The following is a 26403-nucleotide window of genomic DNA, read 5'->3' as shown; positions in this document are numbered from 1 at the left end:
GCTAAAAGATCAGAAGTACAGACCCATACTGGTTATTTGCAATTATGCTAATTAGATAGCCAAGTTGCATTGTGAGTAATGTAGGTGCCAGGTTTTGACAAGGAAGAAGAAGGCATGGAATAGGGCATGGTTCTGATGCCGTTTTTTTCTTTTTTTAATGTCTATTGTGAGTTCAACAATGTCAGGACTGCAAAGCTAAATCAATGCAGTACTATTTTAGGAAAGTATTCTAATATTTCTTATATTAAAATGAACTTTGTCAGCTTTGAAAGATTTCTTCTTTCAACTTTTTGTTGTTGCTCAGCATGATCTCCATTTTCTTTTTGCAAAATGCTGTAAAGTCACCATCATGTAATATGATTTATGCAACTTATTTAGTATTGGTAGCCTACTCAAAAACTGAAATTCTAATTTCCAAATTTCTATGTCTTAAGCATTCCAGGTGATATCACTTGGCTTAAAGTAAAGAATGCATTTGATGTTGTTTTTGAGTGTGAAAATGACACATTCAATTCATATTTGTTTACATTGACATGTATATCCAAAAGTTATTTTGCAAAACAATGTGACTTGAAATCTCAAAGTTTTGGCAGTTTTTCCATTTGTATTGTTTCTGAAAGTATTGCATTGCATTTGCAAAGTATTGCATTTTAGAAACTCAATCTAAAAAGGGCACCAAGGACAAAATGTGCAGGGAACCCCCGTCCACAGTGTCTGACAGGACGGTGTGAATAAAACAACCGTTGTTTCATTTTTCATCCTGTCATTTTCAGGCAGTTCAGTCCAGTTCACTTTCACACACTGAAGGGGAAAATGTCTCAGCTGCATGATGTCAGCACACTCAGCTCTTTCTGGCCTTAAAATTTCAAGACCTTGATGAGTAGTGTGCTTCTGCCTCTGCCAAGTATAATCCTAAATGGTGCCAAAGACTGGCACCCTGGCAGCATTACACCGCAGTATGCAGATGGCCATGCTGTCAGCGTGACTAATCATATCGTGTTGAGTCTTATCCATAACCCCAAACACACACAAAACACATGCTGTTTAGTTTAAATGTACATAAACCTAGTCTAAACAATAAATATGTACAGTATAGAAAGTTTAATTAAGACTAATGATTATTTTCATTATCGATTAATCTGCTGATTATTTTTTTGATTAATTTACTTCAGAGTCCAAGATCTTCAGCAGTCTAAACCCAAAGATATTCAGTTTACAATGATGAGAAAGAAAAGCAGCAAATCCTCACATTTGGGAGGTTGGGAGAGAATGTTTGGCATTTTTTCACTAGTGTTGCTTGAAAAATGACAAAATGAATAATCACTTATCAAAATAGCTGCTGATTATTTTAAGAAAAAGCGTATGCGTGACTGGCTGAGTTTGCTTCTCTAAGCCAGTGCTTTTCAAACTTTTTTCACATCAAGCACTTTGAGAACCACTGCTCTAATAAAGGCAAATCATGGAGTGTATCTAAAACTTGTGTAGATAGAAGGTGTATCTATTTTCAAACTGAGTATATGGAGCAGCAGTGAGATGCTGTACATCTCTTTCCAAGGTCAGGACAGAAAGTATCGATCATTCGCCGACTCTGTCTGCTGACTCAGAGCACAAACACAGACACACAGTCTTCCTCAGTGGAAAACACTGTTCTGGACCGAACCAAGGTAACGTGGGAGGAGGGAGGAGGTGTATGACAGGAGCAGAAAGATAGCGAGGAGGAGGAGAGCGTGGTAGGGAGACAGTGGAGGAGGTAGAGGGATAAAAACAGCAAGGATAGGTGGGCGGGTTGCTCAGATGAATCAAGTGCACCTGACATATTTGAGAGAATAATCTCATAGTTCTTCCAAAGTCTGCTTTTCTCTCTCAGTTCTTCAGATAACATTGATTTTTGATTCCATCCAGTTTGATCTCTCATTCCCAAACCAGCAAACAGTTGAGCACATATTGTGTGTGTGTACTTGTGTGTATAGACCTTTTAGATACACTCCAAAAACATGAAATACTATACACAAATAATAATGTATGTCTGATATTGTTTTTCCTCCCCAAAAAATTTCAATTACCTCATCAAAATCTCATTATTCTCCTTTATTATAAATTCCAGAATCTATATGTAAATATTGTTCATGTCAAAAGTTTATCTGCTGGACACAAGATGTCTCTTACTTCACTGTAAAGTCCATTCTCAATGTGTGTGCACTGGAGGCTTTCCACATACCACACACTTGCATACTGTACCATGATTGGCTCCAAAGTAGCGGTGATGTCACAAATCATGCTCGTAAGTACACATCTTAAACTTGACGAGCTCAGAGAAACTTTCGACTTTCAGCAGATGAATGTGAAAACAGTCTTCAAGTGTCAGACTCTGCACATACATCATTCTGCTGAGTGAAGCTCAGACATCCAACTGAGGGACCAAAAAGAAAAACATATTTTTGAGGTAGAGGGGGCTTTAAAAAAAAAAAAAAGATGTACTGACAAATTGAAAATGATGAGGATGAAAACACAGAAAGCATGAAACAGAGTATGAGAAACTTGTCTGCTGCTGAGTCCGGCGGTTGCAGAGGGGGAGAGAGGATTTTGTAAAGGTTGCTTAATAAGGACTGGTCACTAATTGAGTCCAGTTTAACACATTTCTTGATCAGACAGTTCAGTAGATTTCTTGTGCAGACAGAGGTCTGGCAATGTTGCAGCAGTTCATGCTGGTCACCAGTGGAGGTCACTAAAGGTCACATTTCTCTTTAAGGTGTATCACGTTTCACTCCTACAATAGTGCTGTATTAAATATATAAATGAAATATATGAACAATTCTGCTAACTGGAAATGTCATACACAAACAAACTCATATTGCTGACTCAGGCTTTATATCCAGCTCTTATATGAGATTCACTTGAATGTCTGAGTAACTAGATTCAACAGGAATGAAGAAATCTAATGACACCAAATCTCTTCTCTACATCTATAATGCATCAGTGTGACAGCACTGCAGCACTCACATTTCTGCCAACAGCCTCCCCTCTCTGCTCCTCCCATTTTTTGTTCTCCTCCCCCCCTCCCGCATCCTGCCTCTCTCATTTTCTTCTCCTCTCCAATGCTCTCCTCCTCTTTTATTCTTTCATTTTCTCATCTCTTTCTCCCCTCTTATCTCCTCCTCTCCACTCATCCTCTTTGATGTTTTCCTTTCCTCTTTTTTTCTTCTCTCCCTTCCACTCATGCACTGGGCCTTTTTTCTTTTTTCCCTCTTTTCACCTCCCCTCTCCTGCCTTTCCCTCTCTTCTATCCATTCCACCCCTCCTTCTTTTTCTCTCCTTCCTTCCTTTCCTTTTTCCTCTCCTTTTCATTCCTCCTTTCCTCCTGTCTTTTCCCCCTTTTCCCTCTCTGCTCCTCTGCGCTGCCCCCACTTCTCTTCAGTCCTACTCTCATCACCTCTTTCCTCCTAACAAGCAACATGTCTGCAGCCTTCAGATGTTTAAACATGCTAAACTATTTAACTTAAACATAGATAAACAAGCTCACAAGTAAGCAAATATATAATATATATAAATATGTAAAAACACATATGCTCTGCAATACATAAACCCCATATATACTACAGCTATACTACTCACCACCCAGCCAACAGGCGGATTCATTCCTGCCTCCTCAGTGTCCATTAGCTAATTACACTGCAGGACTAATTTGAGCCCTAAGAAGCTTCAGGAAATTATTGACTCTCCCTGGGCTGCTAGTGTGTGTGTGTGTGTGTGTGTGTGTGTGTGTGTGTGTGTGTGTGTGTGTGTGTGTGTGTGTGTGTGTGCATATATATATATATATATATAGTTGAGAGGTCTTTGTGCAACTTTATACGCTATATATATATATATATATATATACTATTGGAAAAATCCACAGCATTGCATGTCACCAGTCTCATTCTACATGTTATCAAAAAACATCCAATTTACACCTTACTGGATAATCTCACACAGTTTTTAATAATGTTTAACGATGGAAGATTAGAATAATAAAGCTTAATAATCTTGTAGAGCACATCTCTGACACTGTATGAATTATGGCTTTACAGGCAACAAATTGATTGGAAATGATATTCATTTGGTAATAAATGAAATGTAAAAATGATGAGAGTTTGTCACTGAGTTGATACAATGTGAGCAGGTTGTTTCAGCAATTATGTTTTCACACAACTATTCCTTTCATTCATGATTGTATTGGTTTGCTATGTAGACCCTGTCATATAGGAACCAGAAAAGATTTACACTTGAAGGATGATACTTCAAATGTATTTTCTTAATGTCATTAAGCCCATGCAGGTACGGTCCTGGAGCCATATAATACAGGGCATGTAAGTGATTGACACAGATCATCTTCTCTATGAAACAACATGAGTACAGAATAGCAATCTAATCTTCAAATAAAAGCTGGCATTCACTGTCCTGTCAAGAAAAATAACACCCAAAACAACCTATAATTACGTTTGAGTGACAGATGCCATCTAGCGGCCGTAGTAATTATGACCTTGAGCAGTGGTGCAGTTCAGATGACATATATATATATGTGGACAGATTTCCTCATTGAGAGGACAAGTGGTGGATGGAGGCTTTAACCCAGCAGCGGACTTTGCCACAGGAGGCCGTTGTTCATATCCTGTTTCCAACCGCGTGTTGGAACAGTTTTTAAAAAAAACATAACTACGATCATCCCCTAACCTTAACCCCATGGTTATTATTGTAGCCATGGCAACGATGTTGTCCTAACTTTAAGGAAGTAGTAACTTTACCCCACACCACATGTTTCTCTAACCTTAATAAAGTGATCATTTTAACCCAAACCATCATCTTTCCCTGAACCTAACCAGACCTGAACCACAGCACTGTCACATCTTAAAACATTGTTATTTCTGAACAGCGATATGTAACGGTTTGGGAAAGCACAGACAAATGTTGTCTCACTGATTACTGCTGATAGAGGCGCCCAGTTAGAAAACGCTCCTATGTGTCGTTCTGGAGTCATATCATCAAATCACCTATCTGGTTGTTTAATTTGAAGGACTTGTTGGCCTCAAATAATAACCTGAAAGGAACAAATAAAAGAACATAAAAATCTTTTAGTTTGGATGGAATTACCAGTAATCTACCTCACATGGTCAATTCTGCATAATGTACATTTCACATTTGATTTCACTAACTGTCAGAATTGTGGACATAAACCCAGTTCACAGTGTTCAACCGCTGACCTTGATACCTAACCATGCCTTTAATGTCCCTGCACCTGGATCTATGCGATTGTGTCTACTGGAAAGCATTTATGTAATCAGTTAATGAAGAATTCTTTAAGTTAATGCCTCCTTTCCACAGAGAAACTCTGACAAATACATTACTAGAACTCCTTCTCAGACTAAAAAAAAAAGAAGCAGCATTGTACTGTACTTCTGTTCAGGGGCGCTAAAGACTAACCGGAGAGAATCAATGCATTGCTACATCTGTTGTGGAAAAACACAAATTCCACTGACAGCAGCACAGACTTTACAGCAGAGCAACACTTGAAAGAAACCATCCTGTAAGCAGCAATAAATCATTAAAGCCCTTACCCAACATCCCTTTCTCTGCATTGGACAGACACAGATCCTTTTCTGCAGATGGTAGAACGAACGCAACCACAAAACATTCGACCCCGTCGGCCATCAGCGCCAGACCCAGCACCATGAAGAGGGTCCACTGGAACTTTCCATGGCCACAGTCCTCCATGATGTCCTCATACTGTTCAGATAATTCCTCCAATTCAGAGACTGCACTGCCGGCTGCTCGAGCTTTAGCCCTGGAATACAAACAGAGAAAGAGAACAAGTCATAAAAATGGCTGGAAAACACAAAAGCTTTTACACTGTTCTGAATATCTCCAAATAAAAGATGTCTTCCAAGTCTTTAAACAAGAAGATAAAACTCGTATTTGATCGGAGGGATTGGGGAGACTGATATTGCTGAAAATCTGATGTAGAATTTCACAAAGTTTCTTTTATTTTACTGTTGCTTTTCAACTTTTAGATCAATCAGATCTTCTGGTACCAACAGCCCTAGCAAACATCATATTTTATATACACTGTATGTATAAATGATGGCAATCTATGATAGACGAGCGAACTAGAAAGCCATTGGCTGTAACCCCAGGCAACCATGGATGCGTCTTCAGAGGACAATGAAGTGATCGAGCACAGGTGTCAACAACAGGAATGCAAAACAATATATGATGCATAGTCAGACACAAATCCCCATCCCAAATTTTAAAAAATACAGTGAAAAGAGAAAATAATAATGAGAAAATAATTTTAAAGATAAGAAAATATATATATATACAAAATAAATAAAAATATGAAACAAGGCTCTTGAGACTGAGGGGTCGACAGATGATAGGAGTGGTAAAATCTTTTTTCCTTCAGTGTGACACAGTGAACCAGTGAGTCAGAACAAAAGCAGATTGTCAGACAGGAGAAAGAATCAGACTGGATTTCTGCAACCAGCTGCAGACATGTCAACAGTCCTGTGAGCAATATGATCTGATAGTCAGCTTTTCCTCAGCACCTACAGGACAGAGGGCTTTTAAGTGAAGAGTTGATGCTTGAAAAGATTGCAAGACAAACTTAATGTCCACCTTAAGGTCTGAAGACTGAACCCTCCAAGATCTGAAATAAGGTCCCCTGCATGCTCCCCGAATCAAAGTACAAGGTTATATGGAATGTCTGAACGTCTTTATAGGGCTGACCTGAAGATATTTCTGCTCCAGTATCATGGAGGTAAATGTCAGTGTGTTATTTCTGTGGTTTGATGAACGGGGTCATTGTTCTTGGGTATAGTGGTAACGTTTAAGCAATCATCTGCAGTTGATGTTGCACCTTTTCAATGTCAGCTCATATCCGATTAAGCCACATGTTGAACAATCTGCATAGTTCATGTTAACATATTTTTTTGATCTGCTTCCCTCTGAACACTGCTGCAGGAGAACATTTGATCCAGTTTACTGCAATAACGACAATTTAAGGTTGTATATCTGTGAAACTGGCATGGTAGCATTAATGAGGTTTAGAGAAAGTGTTGTTGTTAGTGTATATACGATAGGGTAAGTAAATGAATATAAACCAGTGCATACGGACAGATAAGCACACTCTATAAAAATTGTGGGATCCCATATGTATTCTTCCCAGGACAAGACCAGATTTTGGTGAGAATTGCCGGGATCTCAACTCCCAGTATTCAACCCTACTAGTTAATCAGATAAACCGAGTATATAGCTTGTCGACTCCTGATTTAGAAGCAAAATACTAATGTTTCTGATTAAAGCCCCAATGTGTAGGATTAAATAATGAAATGAATGAAAATAAATTCATATGTAAATTTTGACTCCAGTGGTATTAAAGGCACAGTGGCAGACAGCAGTGACCCTGCATATGGACTTCCTAAAATGTACTTCATTTTGTTATTTTTCTAAGTAATACTATGATGACCCTGCCTCTTTTGGTTGTTGGAATGGCTGCTTGTCTTTGTGTTTCATGTTGTAGATGCCCAGTAGGTGTGGTCAGGTCATTGTTTATTGCGAATATCTGGGCCCAGTGTACCCAGTACTATAAGAGTGTACCCGACTTGTTCCATGAGGAGAAAGAAAGGGGAAACTCTGCTCCTTACTCTCCACACTCCCTATTTTTGTCTTTTCTTTTCCTTTTACCATACAACACTCCACTCACTATTTTACCACTCACACACACATGCCAACACTACCGACGTACTGACTGCCACACCTCATAGCATTTTGATATTTTTACTTGTTTCACATAAATGTTTTTTGAGCTGCTCATGACAATACTACAGACACAAATCTGCAGAATATAGTAGAGCCTTATTAAGAGCTAACTGGCTTCATGAGGTTTCATAGGCGTAATTATGCAAGCCATGTTTTGCACACCCACATATTCTTATGAACAGATGCAGTGAGCTACCAAGTGCACCAATTGTACACTGAAAATTAAGGACTAAACTATGAAATCAACCTTAACTTGGCGTCAGTTTCTTCACCATAATAAAGCCTATTTTAACGCATAGGTCGGCTAGGCTAACATACCCACCATGTGTAAAGATACACACAACTCATTCAACAACACCGTTCACTATCCCCTAAATAAAAAAGAGCTATGTGCCAGCTGTATCTCGTGCCTACAAATTAATCAAAATATTGGAATGAATTGTATCTCATGTGCACACAATAGCATTTTGAGTGCTTGATGTAGTAAAACGTGGCCTCAATATATATTTTTTCTCTATGATCACTCCAGGGCTCCGTACATTTCAAAATATATGTCATAATCATTATAATCATAATAATAATAAATATATAATCATAATAATTTGGATGGAGATCATCACAATGCCTTCATAAGACAAAGAACATATTTTTTTCTAATTTTACAGGCCTCCATTGGTTTCCATTTATTTCCATAGTGTATTTAAATCAATTAGCAGAAACTTACTTCATTATATTATAACACACCACAGTGAACATCAGTCTCTCTGCATCCTTTTTTAGTAATGCAGCTAAAGTGCAGACTGATTTAAAAAGTCTGCACTGCATTACCTCATATAATGTTAAACTTTGACAAAAATAAATGCAGACTTGGTATTTACACTGATGGATTACTGCACTCATGCAAGATTCAAGAGTCTGCTAAATGATTGTCACATTATACAAAAGTGAGTGGAAACCAAGACTGAGTTCACTGAGAGAAAAGGTGAGGTTTTCTCACTCCAGGAACATCACCATCCACCATTAGCATAGCACCATGGCTAATATCATCCTACTTCAAACCAAAAGTTTATATTGCTAGCAGTAGATCACTATGTTTCAGAGACTCAATAGTGTTTTTGTAACAAACCAAGCACCAAGCAAATATCTTTTTTGTCTGGTCTCAATATGAGGCTAATTTGTTATTGAACAATTATGGAAATTCATAAACACAAGTAATTTGTTTTTTGTCCGTCTTTCAGTTCAAGCAGTGGTCAACAAAGGTCAGCACAACTCAGGTCAAAGTTCAACAGATCCACGATAATGTGAGTCCTCTTTAATGGGAGCCTATTACACATATTTTCAGGTTTATGTTTTTAAGGGGTTTATGCTCTACTGGAATATCATCGTTTATCTTATATTGGCCCTTTATGCAGCCCATCATTTCAGCCTCTGTCAGCTCCTGTCTCCCAATGAGCCCGCTGTGTTCTGATTGGCCATCCTCTGGAAGCTGCCTCTCTGCAAGCTTCCGGCTCTGGAGGCTATGCAAACAAACTATAGTAGTAGGATCACAGTTCTTTTTCACGTTCTTTACTCCAAATGGAAACCTCTAGAATACATCCGCTCATGTTCAAGCTCTAATCAGATCTGAAATGGGAGTGGACAACAGCAACAATCTCAGCAACAAAGATTATGGAACGGACAGCCATTCCAGCATGCATGACAAGCTGATGTCATCTCATCAGGAAAGTGAAAAATCATATTGCAAACAGTGTTAAGGGCAGCTGAAACCTGGGCTTTTTACTTGCAGGGAGCATTTTACATACGTTCCCCACAGGTTTTGGAACTTTGACTATGTTATCAATGAATATTATAACAAAATAAATGATAGAAAATTGCAAAAAGCATACTATGACCTCTTTAAGAAGGCAGAGGTCTTAAGCATCCAGGACAGTCAATAGGTTGGGGAGAGGGTTGTGGTTTAAGAAGGTGTGGTATAAGTGAGGAGCAGCCTGAGAATGTTCAGAAAAGGTTGGTGTTTGAGAGAGTTGGGGCTACAAGTTGGAGGACTAAAAAGTTGGTGACATGAGACCCCAGTCTATAGTTTCTATCATACATTTCTACAAGAACAACTTAGCTGTGTCTCACCGTGCGGCTCTCTGTGCAGCCTTCACCTCGTCGGGATGTGGTATTCCTTGATATTCCCCTTCGTACATCTGGTCCTCTTCATCGTGACCTTCAGTCACATCGCTCGCTGCGTCCTCTTCCTGGGGAGGGTAGTCTGCCTGGTAGCCGTATCCATCAGGGCCACCGCCTTCTCCATAAGTCCCATAGCTGTCACCACCACCTTGGTGGTATATGTTGTTTTGGTAGGGGTCAGCCATCTTGGCTTGCTAGGCCTACTCTAGGCAGTGTACAGTGCAGCTTATTCTGTCACAGGGCAGATTATTTTGAACATATATAAGCTTTTCACAACACCAGAGACCGGTCGGAACTTTTCTTCAATTTTCACTCCTGAAAAAAAATGAAAAAATCTGGTTAGTTCATTTTTCAAAACAAAATGTGTTACATTGCGTTACATTTATATGCTGTTTTTTTGAGTTGTTAATGCACTTAACCACATTATTTTTCCTCAGGAGGATACAAAGAATTTAACTCCACTTTGATGTCAGGCTGTAGGTAGAGATGTAGATGTAGAAGGTAAATAGTTTGTTGTCATGTTACTCTCCACCTTCATCAACAAGGCTGACACAGGTGATAAGAAAGTCACTCCAGTGACCGATCTGCATGTAGTACATATACAAAATGTACAGACAACTGTGCATTTTATTTGTGTATATACTTGTCTACAAAAGAAACAGCCTTGAGTGAACTGAAAAGGTGGACCATCTTACATGTGTCATTACTTCTTTAAACTTGTACACTGGTCAAGAGCTACTCCTGGCTCCATCATGACAAACTCATGTTTTGCAGCCAAGCAAAGTTCAAACCCAGAGAACTAGAAAACTTTATTTCACATTAGTAGAGATCAAAATTTCCAAAGATATCTGTGTGATATGTCAGGCTGACTTCTAGGGAAATGATTCACAATACATCTAGATTATTTTTTATCTGATATAACAACGCAGCAATCATTGGTTGGGAAAATTCACTCTGTAAGCGTCATATACAGAATCTTCAGTGAAGTGTACAAACAGTGAAAAAAGTGTTTTCTAAATCTGAAGTGGTTATTGGGAAACTTAAGGGTAAAATTAATTGTTAGAGGTACTGTTTTTCTTTCTTTCTTGCAGGACCATAAATGTACCGTAGGAGTCACACAGACACACACACAGACACACACACACACACACACACACACTCATTCAACCGGAACACTTCCTCCTTGAAATGCTGTAAATGAGATCTGTCTCAGCACTGCACTGAGGTGCCACTGCTGTCTCTCACACCATCTTTTTCTCCTTCTTCTTCCCATCTTCTTTTTCTACTTGTCTTGTCTCTGCTGTCATTTTTCATCTCATCTCTTCCCTCTCTTCTCTGTGTTTCTGTCTCTTGTCATCTCTCTTCACTCCTCTGAGTGATGTACAGTAGTGGTGAACTAAAACTTTCCCTTCTTCCTCCTCACATTTACCCCCTCTCCTATTTTACTAATCCTGTCATTTTAGTATTTTATTGGGCATGGACAGTCATGAGTTATCTGCAGTTTCTATTTATGTAATACTGTTATTGTCTGTTGGATCAACCTTGTCTCCTAAAAATTACGTTTATATACTATACTGCAATGTGCTTTACAGGACTGTAATGCTAGCGGAATTACTTTTTCTGTCAACATAATGAGAAAATTGTGATTCATGAGTGGATGTGGATGTGATGATGAGGTTGTGAACCTCTCTATTGCCAGAGTGTTACATCTTGTCCACCTGCCATCCAACCGACCACCTCCCTCCGACTTCAGTGTGGTACATAAATGTAAATGTAAATTAATTCATTAAAAAAACATTGCCTGTGAGCATAATCCAGACAGTGATTACATTTGCTAACACAGTGAAACTGGGAAAACAATTCACACATAAACTTGTATTTTGTAATTTGTATATAAATGTAATTTCTAGGAGACAGTGTTGGTTGGATGCCCTTTACTGTGGGATACTCCTCCCACCTCAGCTCAATTAAAGTATAGTAGTATAAGAGTAACAATCAAAGTAGAAGCAATTTATCAACATACTAGTCATGCACAGATGAGGAAAAAAAATGAATGAATTTGAACACAATCATAAATGTAGAGGTCTTATGGACGGGGCATACTGTATATATTAGGGATGTGCAGAGGGCCCAGTATTTGTATTTGTATCTGTATTTGTTGAGGCAGCAAAATTATTTGTATTTGTATTTGTATTTGTATTTGAATAAAAGTGGAAAGAGCCTTAAAAATCCTGTTTTTGTTTTTGTTTTTATTACGCTTATAATTTTAGAAAATTAAAGAAAATTAAAGTGATGTCCAAATAAAGAAATATGTGTCATGTAGCAGGTGGATGTGACTCCCCTCACTGAGACCTGCTGATAGACGTAGCAGCGGAGCAGAGGAGCGACACTGAGATAGCAACTATAACTGACCTGCTCGCTGGTATTTGACATGTTTTGTTTTTTTCTTCCCAAAAACAAACAATTTTAAAAAATATTTGTATGAAACAAATGTTTGTAAAAAAAAAAAACACTATTTGTGCTTTGCCGAATAACATATTTGTATTCGGGCACACCCTTAGTATATATGTGTATATAATGTCACTGCAAGCTGAACCAAAGCCATTAATAATTCCATAGTGACTATGAGATTCTGCATACTGTATGAACTCATGGTAATTTTGCATCTCGTCAGCTTCCTCTCAGGAGAGGCCTTGCTGGCATATTCACTTAGTTTAGTCAAACTCTCACTGTGCAGTATGAACTGCTTTTAAAATAAAACCAAAGAGCTATTCATGACTTAAGCCAGGCAACACACCAGACAACAGTGTTAATGTATTCCTCTGTATTTCCCACTGTTCTGCAGGTGCACCATGCCTCTGGCTACAAAATGACTAAGAACTGGGTGCCCTTGACTGCACCTTGTGTTCTGAGCCATTAAAACACAAAAACAGAGCCCAGGGTGTCAGTTTACCTTAAAAAAAGTTGAGAGTCCTATGAGCCCTTCAGAAGCTACATACTGTATAAGAATTCAGTTCACCTATTCCACTTAAAAAGCAGAGATTACAAGGACAATAAGAGGCTAAACAAACACATACAGCAGTAGCTGTCCTATTATTATTTTTATTGATTATCTACAGAAGAATACCACAGGTGTAGGTGTTAGTGTGCATGTCTGTGTTGGTACTGTATGTATTTATTTTCATCTCCATTATATTTTCATTATATTAGAATCTCTCTCTCCCTCATTATAAGTCTTAAATATCATATTTAAATCAAAATTTACAAAAGATGACGTATGCAGAGACGTCAATATTATGACAGACAGCCAGACACACACATACTTATCACTTTGCCAGCAGCTGAATTCTGAAGGTTACAGCACATGGATGACTACAGTTTTACAGCAGAAGGCATTTATTTTACCAGCATCTATATGTATGATCCTGTTTTTACAAGGACGGATTTAAGCACAAGGTTGACACATTGCATCAATAATGTAAAAGGATGAGACGCCAGGAGCAGAGGGAGAAAGAGAAATAGACAAAATAAGAACAAGAGTGGGAATGAGAATGAAGTGAGAGAGGGAAATGAAGAGAATGACAGTGGGACAGAGAGCAGGGTCGGAAAATGACTGTGGAGAAACCTGAGAGCTGCGACAGATTGCAGGCCAGTTGTGTCCGATAAAACACACACCACAACACACTGCCCACATCAACATGATACAACACAACACATAAATATAAACTGTACATTTAGTATTCCTTTACTGATTGTTAAAGGGATAGTCCAGTGATTTATGCTTATATAAAATTGGGGGACTTACAAGAGATGGATTAAAAAGACAACTGTAAAAACTGATACAGCAGATACCTTAACTTTTATTTCCTAGTATGAGCCAAGCTCCAAAACCACTGGATCCTACACTTCCCACAATGCAGCTCCATAGTGTCTTTCCTTAGACATTCTCAGAAATGTCAATGTCTTTCAAACTCCATGCCTGCTTTTTGTAACACAGATTTTTTTGTTGAAAATTAATAGTTTTAAGACAAAACCGAGATAACCCAGATGATATTATCATTATTTCTCAAGACTTTGGAAAGCTCCTCCAGCACCACAGAACACATTATACAATGGTTTTCACAGGCTGAGTAGCACTGCTCATGATGTTTAAACTGATCTTCATGTGTTAAACTGTTGTACTGCCTCTCTAATAACAATGACATTTCATTATCAGTTGGATTATCTGAAAAATGCATCGTCACAAGGCTGAAACTGGGCTGCTTTTTCAGCTCATGATAAGTTGAGTTTTAGAGCTACATGCTTTTCAAAGGACAGTGGCACTATGAAGCGTACACATCCATACATGTACATGCACTACATATATACACACAGAGCACTTGCGGTGGTGGTATACTGGAGTGCATTATATTGAAAAGTGTTCCTACTATTTTGTCCACTCCATTAACATACATGAGGGGGACAAAGATATTAGGAACACTTTTTAATATAATGCACCCCAGTACACCACCAGCACCCACTATGACTCACCTTTCTGACAATGTCAACAAAAACTGGAAATGTATAAGCTTCATAAAAGTAGAATTTATGGCAGAGCTGTTGTATTGGATTGCATTAGATTGCACAGGCGTTCCTAATAAACTGCTCGCTGAGTGTATACACACATCCACCAATCTACATCTGCCTGTACACATTAATTCATCCAATCAGGTATCATTTTCACTACATTACTAATTGTTATGGAATAACAAAAAAATAATTTACAAAATACTTCAAATCAAAAGAGTATAATTTAAAATAAAGAGTAGTAATTGCAGTAGTAACTGTAGCATAGGCCCCTAACCCTGCCACAGCACAATGCAATAGAACACTGCAGAAAACAATACAACACACCACTACACAAAACCCCACACAAACTATGCAATACACAACAGCAGGATAACATGATAGAACTCAGAAGAGTGTGGCACACTGTAATGTGATATAATATGCAGTATACAGCACAACATGGTGTATAGTTGACATCTGTCATTGGGCACAGAGCTGTGCATATGGTAGTACATACAAATAATAGGGACAGTATTTAGCACCAATCAGAGGTCTTTATGAAATGCACTCACAGAATGCTAAATGGGTAAAACATGGAGTAAAAAATGTCACTGGCTGTGTTTCGAAGACTTTATTGCTACTGTCCAACCATACAGATGAATGTATTAGAAATCTATTACTGTAATCAATAAACACTAGCTTAGAATGAACAATGTTTGAAAAAGATGACGTAAGGTGCCTCTAAGTTTTTTCTTTTTTCTTTCTTTCTTAATCCTTAAAATCACTGTGTGTGTTCTCTGCCATCCTTCCTGTTTGTGTAGTCTTAGAGGTGACTGTCATATCCACCATATGGGAAGCCGGGAAGCCAGTCAGTGTCACTGCCAAGTTACACCCAAACCTCAGCTCTCCCCTCCAAGGCGCATATTCTCAGTCTGTAGCATAAATAACACTGTGGCACACTCACAGTGTGGGAATGAACAATGACCCTGGACTTTTGACTCAGGGCACCTGCCTAATGTCCCCTCATATATCAGTAATACACCAATAACTACAGAATATTTGCATATTAGTGAAATGCAAGCATTAATAAAACTAATTATATCTTTTTTTTATCTAATTTTTTTCACCATGCTATAATATCAAAGGGGTAGATGTCACACCAATATTCATCTGGGCATAAAACTCAACATATGTGAGTCTTGTTCACCAAACCTGTTCAACACGTCAGAGGCTATAATCACTGCAACTGTCAACACTGCAGAGCAGACACCTTTCAGCACCACACAACATGCCATGTGCACACAGTTGTGTTGAATGTAGGTGAATCATACAGACACATATCCCCTGTGTTGTTCCATAATAGTAATAAATAATAGTTCTCTCCCCCCAGCAGCTTCAGCCCAGCAGCTTAGTCGCCCAGGCTATTTATCAGGACCACAAGCCTGGTTCTTTCTCTGTCTTTCTGACTAATGTGCACAGCAGATCGACCAGGCCGGTGGCCAGTGGACGTCCTGGAACGAGCGGCTGTTCTGGAATTTTCCAGAATGTCCAGATGGCCGGATCACCCCTGACTGTGAGTAGATAAACATTAAGACACTGAAACCCAAGCAAGATTTGTTTCCAGACTGGCGCTACGGCGACACAGTATTCCATCTTTGATTAGTCCATGTCTCTACTCCAATAGCCAGCTGAGGCATTAGAATTTTATGGATCCAAATGAATGTTTGCTCTGATATAAAGCTCTTTAAAAGCATATCAGCGCAAGTTTTAAGGCTGGTCTCTATACTGTCAGAAAAACAAGTGCAATGCAGAGCTCTTTTAGGTTTGTCTGCTTGTCTTCATGGAAAATCCCTTTTTTTCTGAGAGTACATTGATGTATGACTGGACCTTCATTTCTATTATTATTGTGCTCACTGATTTCACTTACATTAGGTCCAAACTCATGTATACCCCCGACACGCATACATATACAACAAATGCATTACATTACAATATGAAATATACACAAACAAATCCTCACCCCTTATTTATTTTTTTTAACTATTATTAGTTTGTCCTATTTTTTGTTGCTGTTTTACATATTATTTCCCCCTTACTGTCTCCCCTTCACCCCACCTATTCCCTCCTTCACAGCTTGTGCATCTGAAGTCTTTTCTACACAACAGACTGCTCTTGTCCTTCTCTAATACACATACCTCACATTAACACAAGAACTACAGTACCCTGGTCACATCAGGTTCAATTCATAGTCAGTGTTAACCTTTTTTTACTGTTGCCTTTGTATGTGCTCAATGCATGTATTTCCTGTCATACCACATTTCAAATCACCCTTTGTGTTACACAGTGTCTTGTCTGAGCTGTTATGTCTTGTTTCACAAATAAGAATGAATTAAAATCAATTTAAAAAGATTAAATAAGTTCAAAGATGCATGACTGATTTTGCATTGTTTAGATTAATGGGTGATTCTTATGAATATAATTCTGTAAGATGTATGAAATACTTATTTCTCTTGGTTAAATCTCTAAAGCCATCATACAGCAGGCCTGTACTGTACATCATAGATTAAATCCAAAACTGGATTTATAGTTGATTGTTGAGGGGTTACAGTATAGCAAGAAACCTGCACATATAGCTGGGTTAGTTACGCCATAGCCTACACCATAACTGATGTGTGCCTAAGCACAGGGCCACCCTGATGGCCTAGGGTGTGAAGGCACTGTATATGAACTGCAATGCCACCAGTTCTCATCTGGCTGGAAACCTTTATTGCATGTGTTTTCCCATTCTTCTCTCCCCTCATTTTTGACATTTCTCTACTTATGACGATCCAATAAAGGTATGGAACTGCCCAAAAAGTAATTATTAAAAAAAACTACACGTTAGGATACAAAGGCTATGGAGATACATGGGGATTACAAGAACTGTGATTGGCTGCTCATGTTTTCTCTTACAAGTTTCTGATGCTAGTGGAGATGAGGGTGAAGACAAGTTGAAGAAAGACTGGGTTACAGTATCACTTGCTTTTCACTAACACACATTTCCACTGCAAACCTTCTGTTCACCAAGATCACTGCACTACAGTGAATGCACAACAGTAGTCCCCTATTCAGTAATGAGACAAGGTGAAATAGAGGTTACCTTAAAGGGGACATATTATGGTTTTTGTGGTTTATGGTTTACCTCTACTTCCCCCTCAAGCTGATATCAAATTGTTTGTGCATGCCCACAGACAGCCATTCATTTCATAGCCTTTGTTGTTGATGTTGTTGCTAAGGTTTTTCGGTCCGATTCCGCCTTGAAAATGTGTGGATGTATTTGAGAAGCTTATATTTCAAGTAAAGAACGAGAAAAAGAAGTGAAATCCTACAACTATTGTTTGTTTTCATAGCCTCCAGAGGTGGCGGGAGTCTGCCGAGGGGCAGCATAAATAAGGATTTTTTTTTAACTGGAAATCATGCAAAGATATTCCAGTAGAGCCCCAAAATAAAAATACAAACCTGAAAATATGCATAATATGTCCCCTTTAATAGAATGAAAATGAAAATTTAAAAAGTAAAAAATGTGGACACTGAGAGAAATATAATAAAAGCACAAAGTGAACATCGACGATCATGTACAATACATATAAATACATAAATATGACAAAATATGATATTCATTCACAAAAGAATTAGACTGAGACAGAGGAGATGTTAAAAAGTGGACCGCTACATGTTACTGTAGTTGATGCATTCATATTTCCTTCTAAAATAACTTACTGCAGAAATTTCATTGTCTCCTGCAATGTAAGGATGGACACCATCTGCAGTTTGAAGCATTGGGTGCTGTATAATCATGTTGGCATGGTTGTACATTTGTGGTTTGTGCTGCCCAGAGAACAGTCTTCTCTGCAGTCAGGACTCTCCTCTCAGCTCATTTGGAAAGTGTCTGCAGTGTTTAAAGTGCAGCTGATGTGACTGACCATTATTGAAGTCTGCCACAGCTCCACCTGCTGATGCATTACTCCAATTAACAATATACTCATCATGCTGAAGTGCTCTTGGCTTGAAAGAGTCAGCATCAACTGAACAAACTTAGCTAGCTCTCGAGCCAACAGGAGATTAGACCTTGTTATAGTAGGAAAAGCATGATTATTATATACAGATAATATGAAACAAATGCCGTGTTGTGATATATTTATGTAAGGACCAGAACACATAATACCAGAGGCCTGGAATTAGTAATTAATGAAATGCAGCATTATTAATGTTATCAGTTAAATGTTGTGACATGTCAAAATGTCTCCCATGCTGAGGCCTGATACTAACATTATTCAAACACTAGACACCTCTAAATGAATTGGTTTACTAGATATTAGTTAGCATCCTGTGTAGAATTATGGCTTGATCAGTCCCCAGGTAAAAAACACAGATGTTTACCATATTTACTCAGTTATGTTGAGATGTGGCTGAAATGCTAATTCAAATACATGAGAAAATGTCCACTGCTTCCCAGGAGGACTTCCAAGCAGTTGCATCACAGCAACTGAATGTCTCACATAGACAAATAACATCGGTATCAGCAGTGTATACATTGCAGACCTCTGAAGTTGACAGTATTTCAGGAAGATGAGGATGTTTCAGGGACATCTCTGTGTTCATAATTGCAACATGCTGGTAAGAATCTGTTACTGAATTCAGTAACATTTTGTCAGTATAGCCTCAAATTGGATCGAACTGTCAGAATCAGGAGGTAATTGTTTCCCCTCTATGCCCATCCACTTGACACCCAGTCAAAACAGATATCCACACAACTGCACATCTGAAATATCCAGCAGATGAGTCACAGTCAATGCATCGCTGCCATGCTGTGGCCAGATTAGATTAAAGTTGAAAGTATGCATGTCATTAGCACCTGCGTCTGGAACAGACATCTAGGTCAAATGCTAATTAGTCTCATTAAGGTGTCAGTATGCTATAATGGAAGGGCTTATAAGATAGTCAAACAGCGCCTGACACCCCCTCACCCCATGCACCTCTGTGATGTTGGAATTGCACTTGACAATTTTATTTTCTTTCCAAAACAGACATTTTGACAAACATGCCCACTCAAGCAGCTATTGACCAGGTGTGTGGTGGTGAATAAGTAGGCAGGATTTGAACGTCTCTTCAAGCTCTCCAGAGGTAAAATGAGGTAAGACATTTGCATTCGACATAACATTTATAAGGTGATAATATGTAATTGTTGTGTTTCCAGCATGTTGCGCTACCCCCAGAGTGGCTAAAAAAACATCTGTTAAGGCAGGGTTAAAGGGCCACTTCATCTTTCCTCACCATGCAGAACAATCGCAATTAGATTTAGCAAACTTTTTAAGATCTTCACAGCTGAGACTTCTGTCCAATACAACAGAGATGAATGCTGTTTCATTTGTGGCACTCAAATTATCCAAAACTTTTGTTAAAAAAAACTCAGTCTCAACAATAATCCACAGTCTTTGTTGTCAATAGTTTTCATTCTACTTGAGTACCAGCAGTGTATCGAGCATGTCATTTGCTTGAACTAACTTTGCTAAGATAAAATAAAACAGAGACTATAAAAAAAGTAAGTAATAGATGTGTTTATTCATTTAGTAATTCATAAAACTAATTTTAGTGGTAGTCATTTCTGATATTTACATAGATTGAATTGAATGAATCATGTTTTAAGACTATTTGATCTGTTTTAATCTGTCAAGTTGAAGTGAAACATCATGCACCGCTGCAAACACTGACAGTATCTGTCACTCTAGGTCCAATATAGTGTTTAGATGCTAAATTTCCACTACGTAAGATTTGCAGATATGTTTACTGAAAAATAATGCACTCTGTGGGATTACAGCCTCTTCAACCAATTGCTGAGATCTATAGATACACACCTACACACAATACTTTCTCTTTATCATTTTATTGTCTTTCCATTTATCTTTGCTCTCCTCTCCTATGAGTCTCTCACTGGTTGTAAATGAATCCATTTCCACAAAATGACTCTCTTGCCATTTGACCGATTGATCTTGCTGTGTGGTCAAGTGCTCCCTTTAGCTCTCTTATTCCTCTCATGCTGACACACACATACACACACACACAAACAGGGAAAATTTCGTTATTAACAAACCACTGAAACAGGAGGAAATTGTACATTTGTTGGGAACTATTTTTAATGGCAGATTAATCCCCATTTTGTTCTCTAGTGAGTATTTCCGGTAGCAGACTGGTGGATGTGGGTTTGCTTTAAATACAGCCATCTCCTGACTTATCTGTGTGTCAAGTGCAGTGTATGTTGTGTTCAAGCCCAAACTGCACTGCAGTAATCCCTGATCACAAGGATTAAACCTGACAACGCAGATCTGTGTGTGTGTGTGTGTGTGTGTGTGTGTGTGTGTGTGTGTGTATGACTTCCCTGCCCTATATCTTCGTGGGTAGCAGGCAGTAGTAAAGAAATGAAAAAAAGACGGACACAGACAGACAAACTTAAGTGTTCAAGAGTTCAAATTTGATCTTGTGGTTTTTGTCAGAGAAAAAAAGAAAGTGCACTCAGGTGAAGAGGAAAAGATTGGAAAGATAAATACAGGACTTTAAGTGCAACACCATTGTGCTCCATTTGTGAAGGTAGCAGTTGTTGGAAGTTTTCATTATGTGAACCACCTGTACTGTAATTTGTCTCCCACTGCAGACTAACATCATTTCTTTTCAGTGACAAGCCACCACATTTACTTTTGGTCTTTAGGCATTGCTTTGTGGATCCACAAACATGTCATAGTTGTTTATTGACATAATCCACAACATTGATGACCAGCTCTACTACAAGCACCCATCGGATGTCCAAGCTCCCCACCCTATTTCTATGGCTGAGTCCAGACACCTTAATGAGGACACTCATTCCAGCTGCTTGTATCCCCAATCTCATTCTTTAGTTCACCACCCAAAGCTCATGGCCATCGGTGAGGGTTTGAACATCTGGAAAATTAAGAGATTTGCCTTCAGGCTCAACTCCTTCTTCACCACAATAGTCCAGTACAATGCCTGCATTACTGCTGATGCTGCATTGACCTGCCTGTCAGCCTAACTTTTACTCTAAGCACTTCACTTGTGATCAAGACCTAAGATACTTGAACTCCTTCACTTGGGGCAGCAACTCACCTCCAACCTGGAGGGAGTAATCCACCATTTTCCATCAGAGAAATCATGGCCTTAGAATGGGAGGTGCTCTTATCCCAAATGCTTCACACTCATGAGGTGGTCATAGTCTCATCATGCATCTCAGCATTTTTTGAAGCATGTTTGTCTACACACTACTTTTATGTATTTTTCAGCCTCCATCTCACATGAAGTGTGCCAAGAAGTCAGCCCTTGAGGAGCTGTTTGTGGATGAGGACCCAGAGCTTCTTCAGGCAACGACCACTAAAAGCAGCGCCCCCTCCATCGCTGGGTCCAAATAGAGATTGAGATATACAGAAATCTGCCTTCAATCCCATCAGGACAAGACTCTATAGCCTGGTGGTGGGGGAAGCAGGACAGCCTCCCCATATTGTTTGCACTTTCAAACACATACCTATGTGTACAGGCCTCATCAATACTATCTGAGAGGGTTTTCTCCTGCGCAGGACATGCTATTAGTCAGGAGAGGTGTTGTATTTTGCTGGAGAAAGCAAATAGGATGATATTTCTGCAAAAGAATTGCTGAAGTTTGAAGCTGGAGTTTATAGAAGAATAGCTACTCAAAATGAATTTTGCTGTTATTAGTACTGTAACTGTTAGTATTAGTATTGAATTATTATAGTTGGATTAGGTTTTATTTTTATGTGAATTTGTTAAGTGTTTTGTATTTATTTATATTTATATAATTTAATTATATTTTAAACTGTTGTATATATGTTGTTGTGCAAATTTGCCTGTAAAAAAAAAAAGGTGTTCTTGACCGTCGTTTTGTGCTTCTTTGCTTTTTTAATTATCAGTTCAGGCACCAGTACCAATTTTTTTTTAATTGTTTTAGCAGCAGTATTGGAAACAAAACCAAAGGATACCCAACCGTAATCATTAGGTCCCCAAACTGGACACTGTCCTCTTCCCAGCTGCACTTTGACATCCTCTCCATGTTAGCCTAACAATGTCTAGAGCCTTCAGCATCTCAGACCTCTGCCAGTGTTATGGATGAAGCCTTCTTGACATAGAGTCTGTCAGCTAGTTTTAGTTCCTGAAAGTGCCCCTTCCACCGCCCCCAATTCTCAAAGGTGGGCGTTTTGGAGGACCAGATTGAACCTTCAATTCCTTCCCAAAGGAGAGGGGAGTGTAAAGTTTAAATTTCCAATTTCATCAACTGGAAGCTGACCTTAAAGCAAAAAGTGAATGTGTGAACACAGGTGGTAAAATATGACAAAAACCCGAATTTACACTATAAATTGTGATGTTTTACTTCAACATGTGATGAACAACTCAACAGGTTGATGGTAAATGTACCTATATATCTAAATTTTACCTGTACTGTAACTTAAACCTACCCTGTTATTAACAGCATCCAGACTGATACAAAGAACAAACAATTGAGCCTTGCTATAGTTTTATATTCACATGTTCAATATACTGTCCAATCATATATTCCCATGTCCTATCTCTAACACTAGGCAATCCATATAAACATTTGGCACTTATTCCACATGCACACACCAACACTGAGCTCTGCTACACTGCTGCCTGCTTTCAGTAATTTAACTCCTTAACCCTTCAGTGTTAGCACATAGTTTGTGAATTTTGATTTTTTTTTTTTTAAATGGTTAAAGCCCCAATGTGAGGATCCTGACTGAAATAGTGTTTTTACTGTACCTAACTTCCATTATTTACACTTTCCAGGACTGTCATCATTAGTCCAGTTCATGTGATGTATTTACCAGTACCTGATAACAAATTGGAACAGCCACAGAAGGTACAGTAGGTAACATCATCAGTTGTACATAGGATCAATTATTTCACATTTAATACATATGTGTACATATTTGGCCACAAACATGCTAGATGATGCACTTATCCAACGAGATTTATGATGCAAATGCAACAGTGGAGGCTTTGATTCCAGAGTTACTAAGACTACAAGCATTGCAGTGCAGTGTTAGATTACTTCAGATTCTATGATACACTTATGTCGTTTGATAGCTGGCCAAAGTTGCAGGACCATACCATTGTATCTACTTGCTTAATTCAATCATGTACCATTTGAAAGGTGAGACCATTTGCTGAAGGATTCTCCTCTTTATCAGTTATCATAGCTGCTAAAGCAGATTACTGTGATATATAAAGATGTGCTCTGTCTGTTATGTTTGGTAGAGTGTGTGGTTTCTTCTACCTCTGAAGCTCTTGATGAAGGCAGACCATTACTCCATTAGGCTAACAGCAATACACCATTAGTGGTTGGGGTGTTGGCCACTGGATTTATTGCTCCACTCTGTCCTACACATTTTGTTTATCTGCCACTGCTTCGTTCAACTCTTTGTTAAGTTTTACTATTTTCTGCGCTGATAGCCTGGTTAACTCAGCTCTGCACTAGTGCAGGTTATTGTCACAGCCAGATGTGTACTTAACATATACAACTCCTCTCAGGCATTTCATATCGCCTTTTCAAACTAACTCACAGACTCACTCTTACATTATGATTTTTAATATTGTATTGAGTATCTGCAAAGTCGCAAAATAGTCATACTGAATATATCAGCAAAACATTCACTGACAATGTATTTTATGTGTTTTCCCTACAGTATCCGCTTGTTGCCCCTAAAGCATGATTCATATTTTTATCATTCTGTTCAGGCAACTCAAAACACCTGATTAAGGCTGCAATAATCAACATTTTCATTGAAATAAAATTACTATGTGCAAGTCGCTTAAAGTAACAAACCCACAGAGAATTGTCACCAACTCTGCTGTTCCCCTCAGCAATAAGGAATTGTTTTTAGCATTTTTCAGCTCATTGTTTTGATAAGTTTTAACACTCTCATCTGTCTGTTCTCCAGCAGCAGCAGACGGCTGTTTTCAGCAAACAAACTCTAATAAACCTGCTGCACATTTGTCTGGTGGATGTCTAATGAGGCAACTGTTGAAGTCTTCCAATATTAAATGACAAAATATGTTGTTGGTCCAGGCAGAATGACACATACAAACATTTTCTGATATAACTCCTGTTATCAGTAGTTGTTAGTACACCATAATTTGACTGTGCTTCCCAAAAAAGTTACAAATCACCGTTGAAACAAATATTTTTTGCTAAAAATTCATGTCATCTGATTTCTTCTTTTCACCCATCATAGTTACTTAGGCTGCTAGAAGACTTCTGTCACTTGAGCATAAATATATTTTGGCCATTTGGGGGCATTTATAGAAACAACTGATTCTATCGTTTTTCCAGTCAAAAGTTTGGACACACTTTGTCATTCAAGAGGATGGGAAGGTGTGTCCAAACTTTTGACTGGTACTGTATGTTCATGTCATGTTAACAGGTTTCTCTACTGCCCCCACATGGCCAAAAAGTCACTTACTACTGCCTAAAGGTTAAGGGAAAATTGTTATCCACATGCAGAATGCAGGATGTGAACTGCATGGTCAAAGTTGTGTGCTTTGTACACCTGCCATCCACCCAAACCAACCGCTGCAGCACAAGAGTATAGCAATTTTTTGTCTGGAAAAAGTTCCCAGTGAACATAATCCTGGCAGTGATTACATTTCTACGAAAAGGTGTTTGGCAGAACTATTTATTGGCATATAATATTTGCATATAATTTTTGCTCAATGTCACCACCAGAAACTGCACTTCAGCCTCTCTTATCTATTGTTTTGGTTTTCTGGCCTTGTGTTTTCCGCATGAAAGCTCTGATTAATCCACTCTACACTACCTGCCCAGCACCAAATGACTGACAAAGATAGTAATTAGCTGGTGAACATAGTGGAGCATTTAGCAGCAAACGAGTCATTTATTTCAGGAGTTGGTGGAGACTAAAACAGAGATAAAAGGAGAGTGAATATTGGATTCATGTTCATCTACTGGACTCAAACACAACTCCAAATGAATGCTAGTGTTACTCTGAGTCTGCTGGATGCGTACAGTAAATAGGTAACTGTTTGCTAAAACATTAGCCATATGACCTTAAAGTGATGATATATAAGTGTTGTATTTACAACCGGTTCCTCTGCCACCAAGTGGCCACAAAAAAATAGTTAATGCAGCTATAAATCATGAATGAAGTCCTATTCTGCAAGTCTAAAGACAAATATACTAATTAATAGTTTATCAACACTACCTCAGTTACTTGTTGATGAGACTGTCATCCAGAAGTTAGATGAGACAAACCATGAAACAGGAAGTATAAAACAAGTAGTGATACAAACAACAAATAAATAATGGCTCTCACAAAAACAAGCATCTAAAAACAAGATTAATAAAATGAGGATAAAAATGCTTTCTGTGTCTCTTTGTGTAATGTGTTGTTTATGGGATTTTATCTCATACTCTCTTTATTGTTGTTTGGCATGTTTGCCGTCCTCTGAGCAGCAAATACAGCCTAATAAACTAATGACAGAGAGAGAAAGAAATCCAGAATGAGATAGGGAGAAAAAAAGAAAAAGTATGATATGACTCAGCAGTGGTAAATTATTTGATTGACAGTTGAAGAGCGATAAGCATTGATCCTTTGATCAATGCTGATAGGTTGTTTTGGTACAGAGGGGTGGGGAGCAGGAAATTAAAATCTGGGCAGACGGAGTTAGTCTGTCCCCCATCGGCCCCATCTCTGTCACATGACTGACACAGCTTTACCAGCCTACAATGACCGTCCCTCTCCTCATAAAGCACATAATTAATCTGATAGCACAGCCAGCAGGGTGTCTGCAGGT

General features: G+C 38.5%; 1 protein-coding gene across 1 annotated transcript in view; it reads right to left on the bottom strand.

Moving 5' to 3' along the window:
- Nucleotides 1-26403, bottom strand: part of LOC137182475 (synaptic vesicle glycoprotein 2B-like) — a 61729-nt gene that overhangs the window by 23185 nt on the left and 12141 nt on the right. The window contains exons 2-3 of the mRNA XM_067588706.1: nt 9916-10281; nt 5592-5818 (exon numbers count right to left, since the gene is read on the bottom strand). Coding sequence (XP_067444807.1) covers nt 5592-5818; nt 9916-10151 — 463 coding nt within the window. The 5' untranslated portion in view covers nt 10152-10281. The remainder of the gene's footprint in view (nt 1-5591; nt 5819-9915; nt 10282-26403) is intronic.

The sequence above is a fragment of the Thunnus thynnus genome, chromosome 5 (assembly GCF_963924715.1).
Source record: "Thunnus thynnus chromosome 5, fThuThy2.1, whole genome shotgun sequence".
NCBI classification, from domain to species: domain Eukaryota; kingdom Metazoa; phylum Chordata; class Actinopteri; order Scombriformes; family Scombridae; genus Thunnus; species Thunnus thynnus.
Note: the sequence above shows the minus strand (reverse complement) of the source record. Positions and strands in the feature narration are given on the sequence as shown.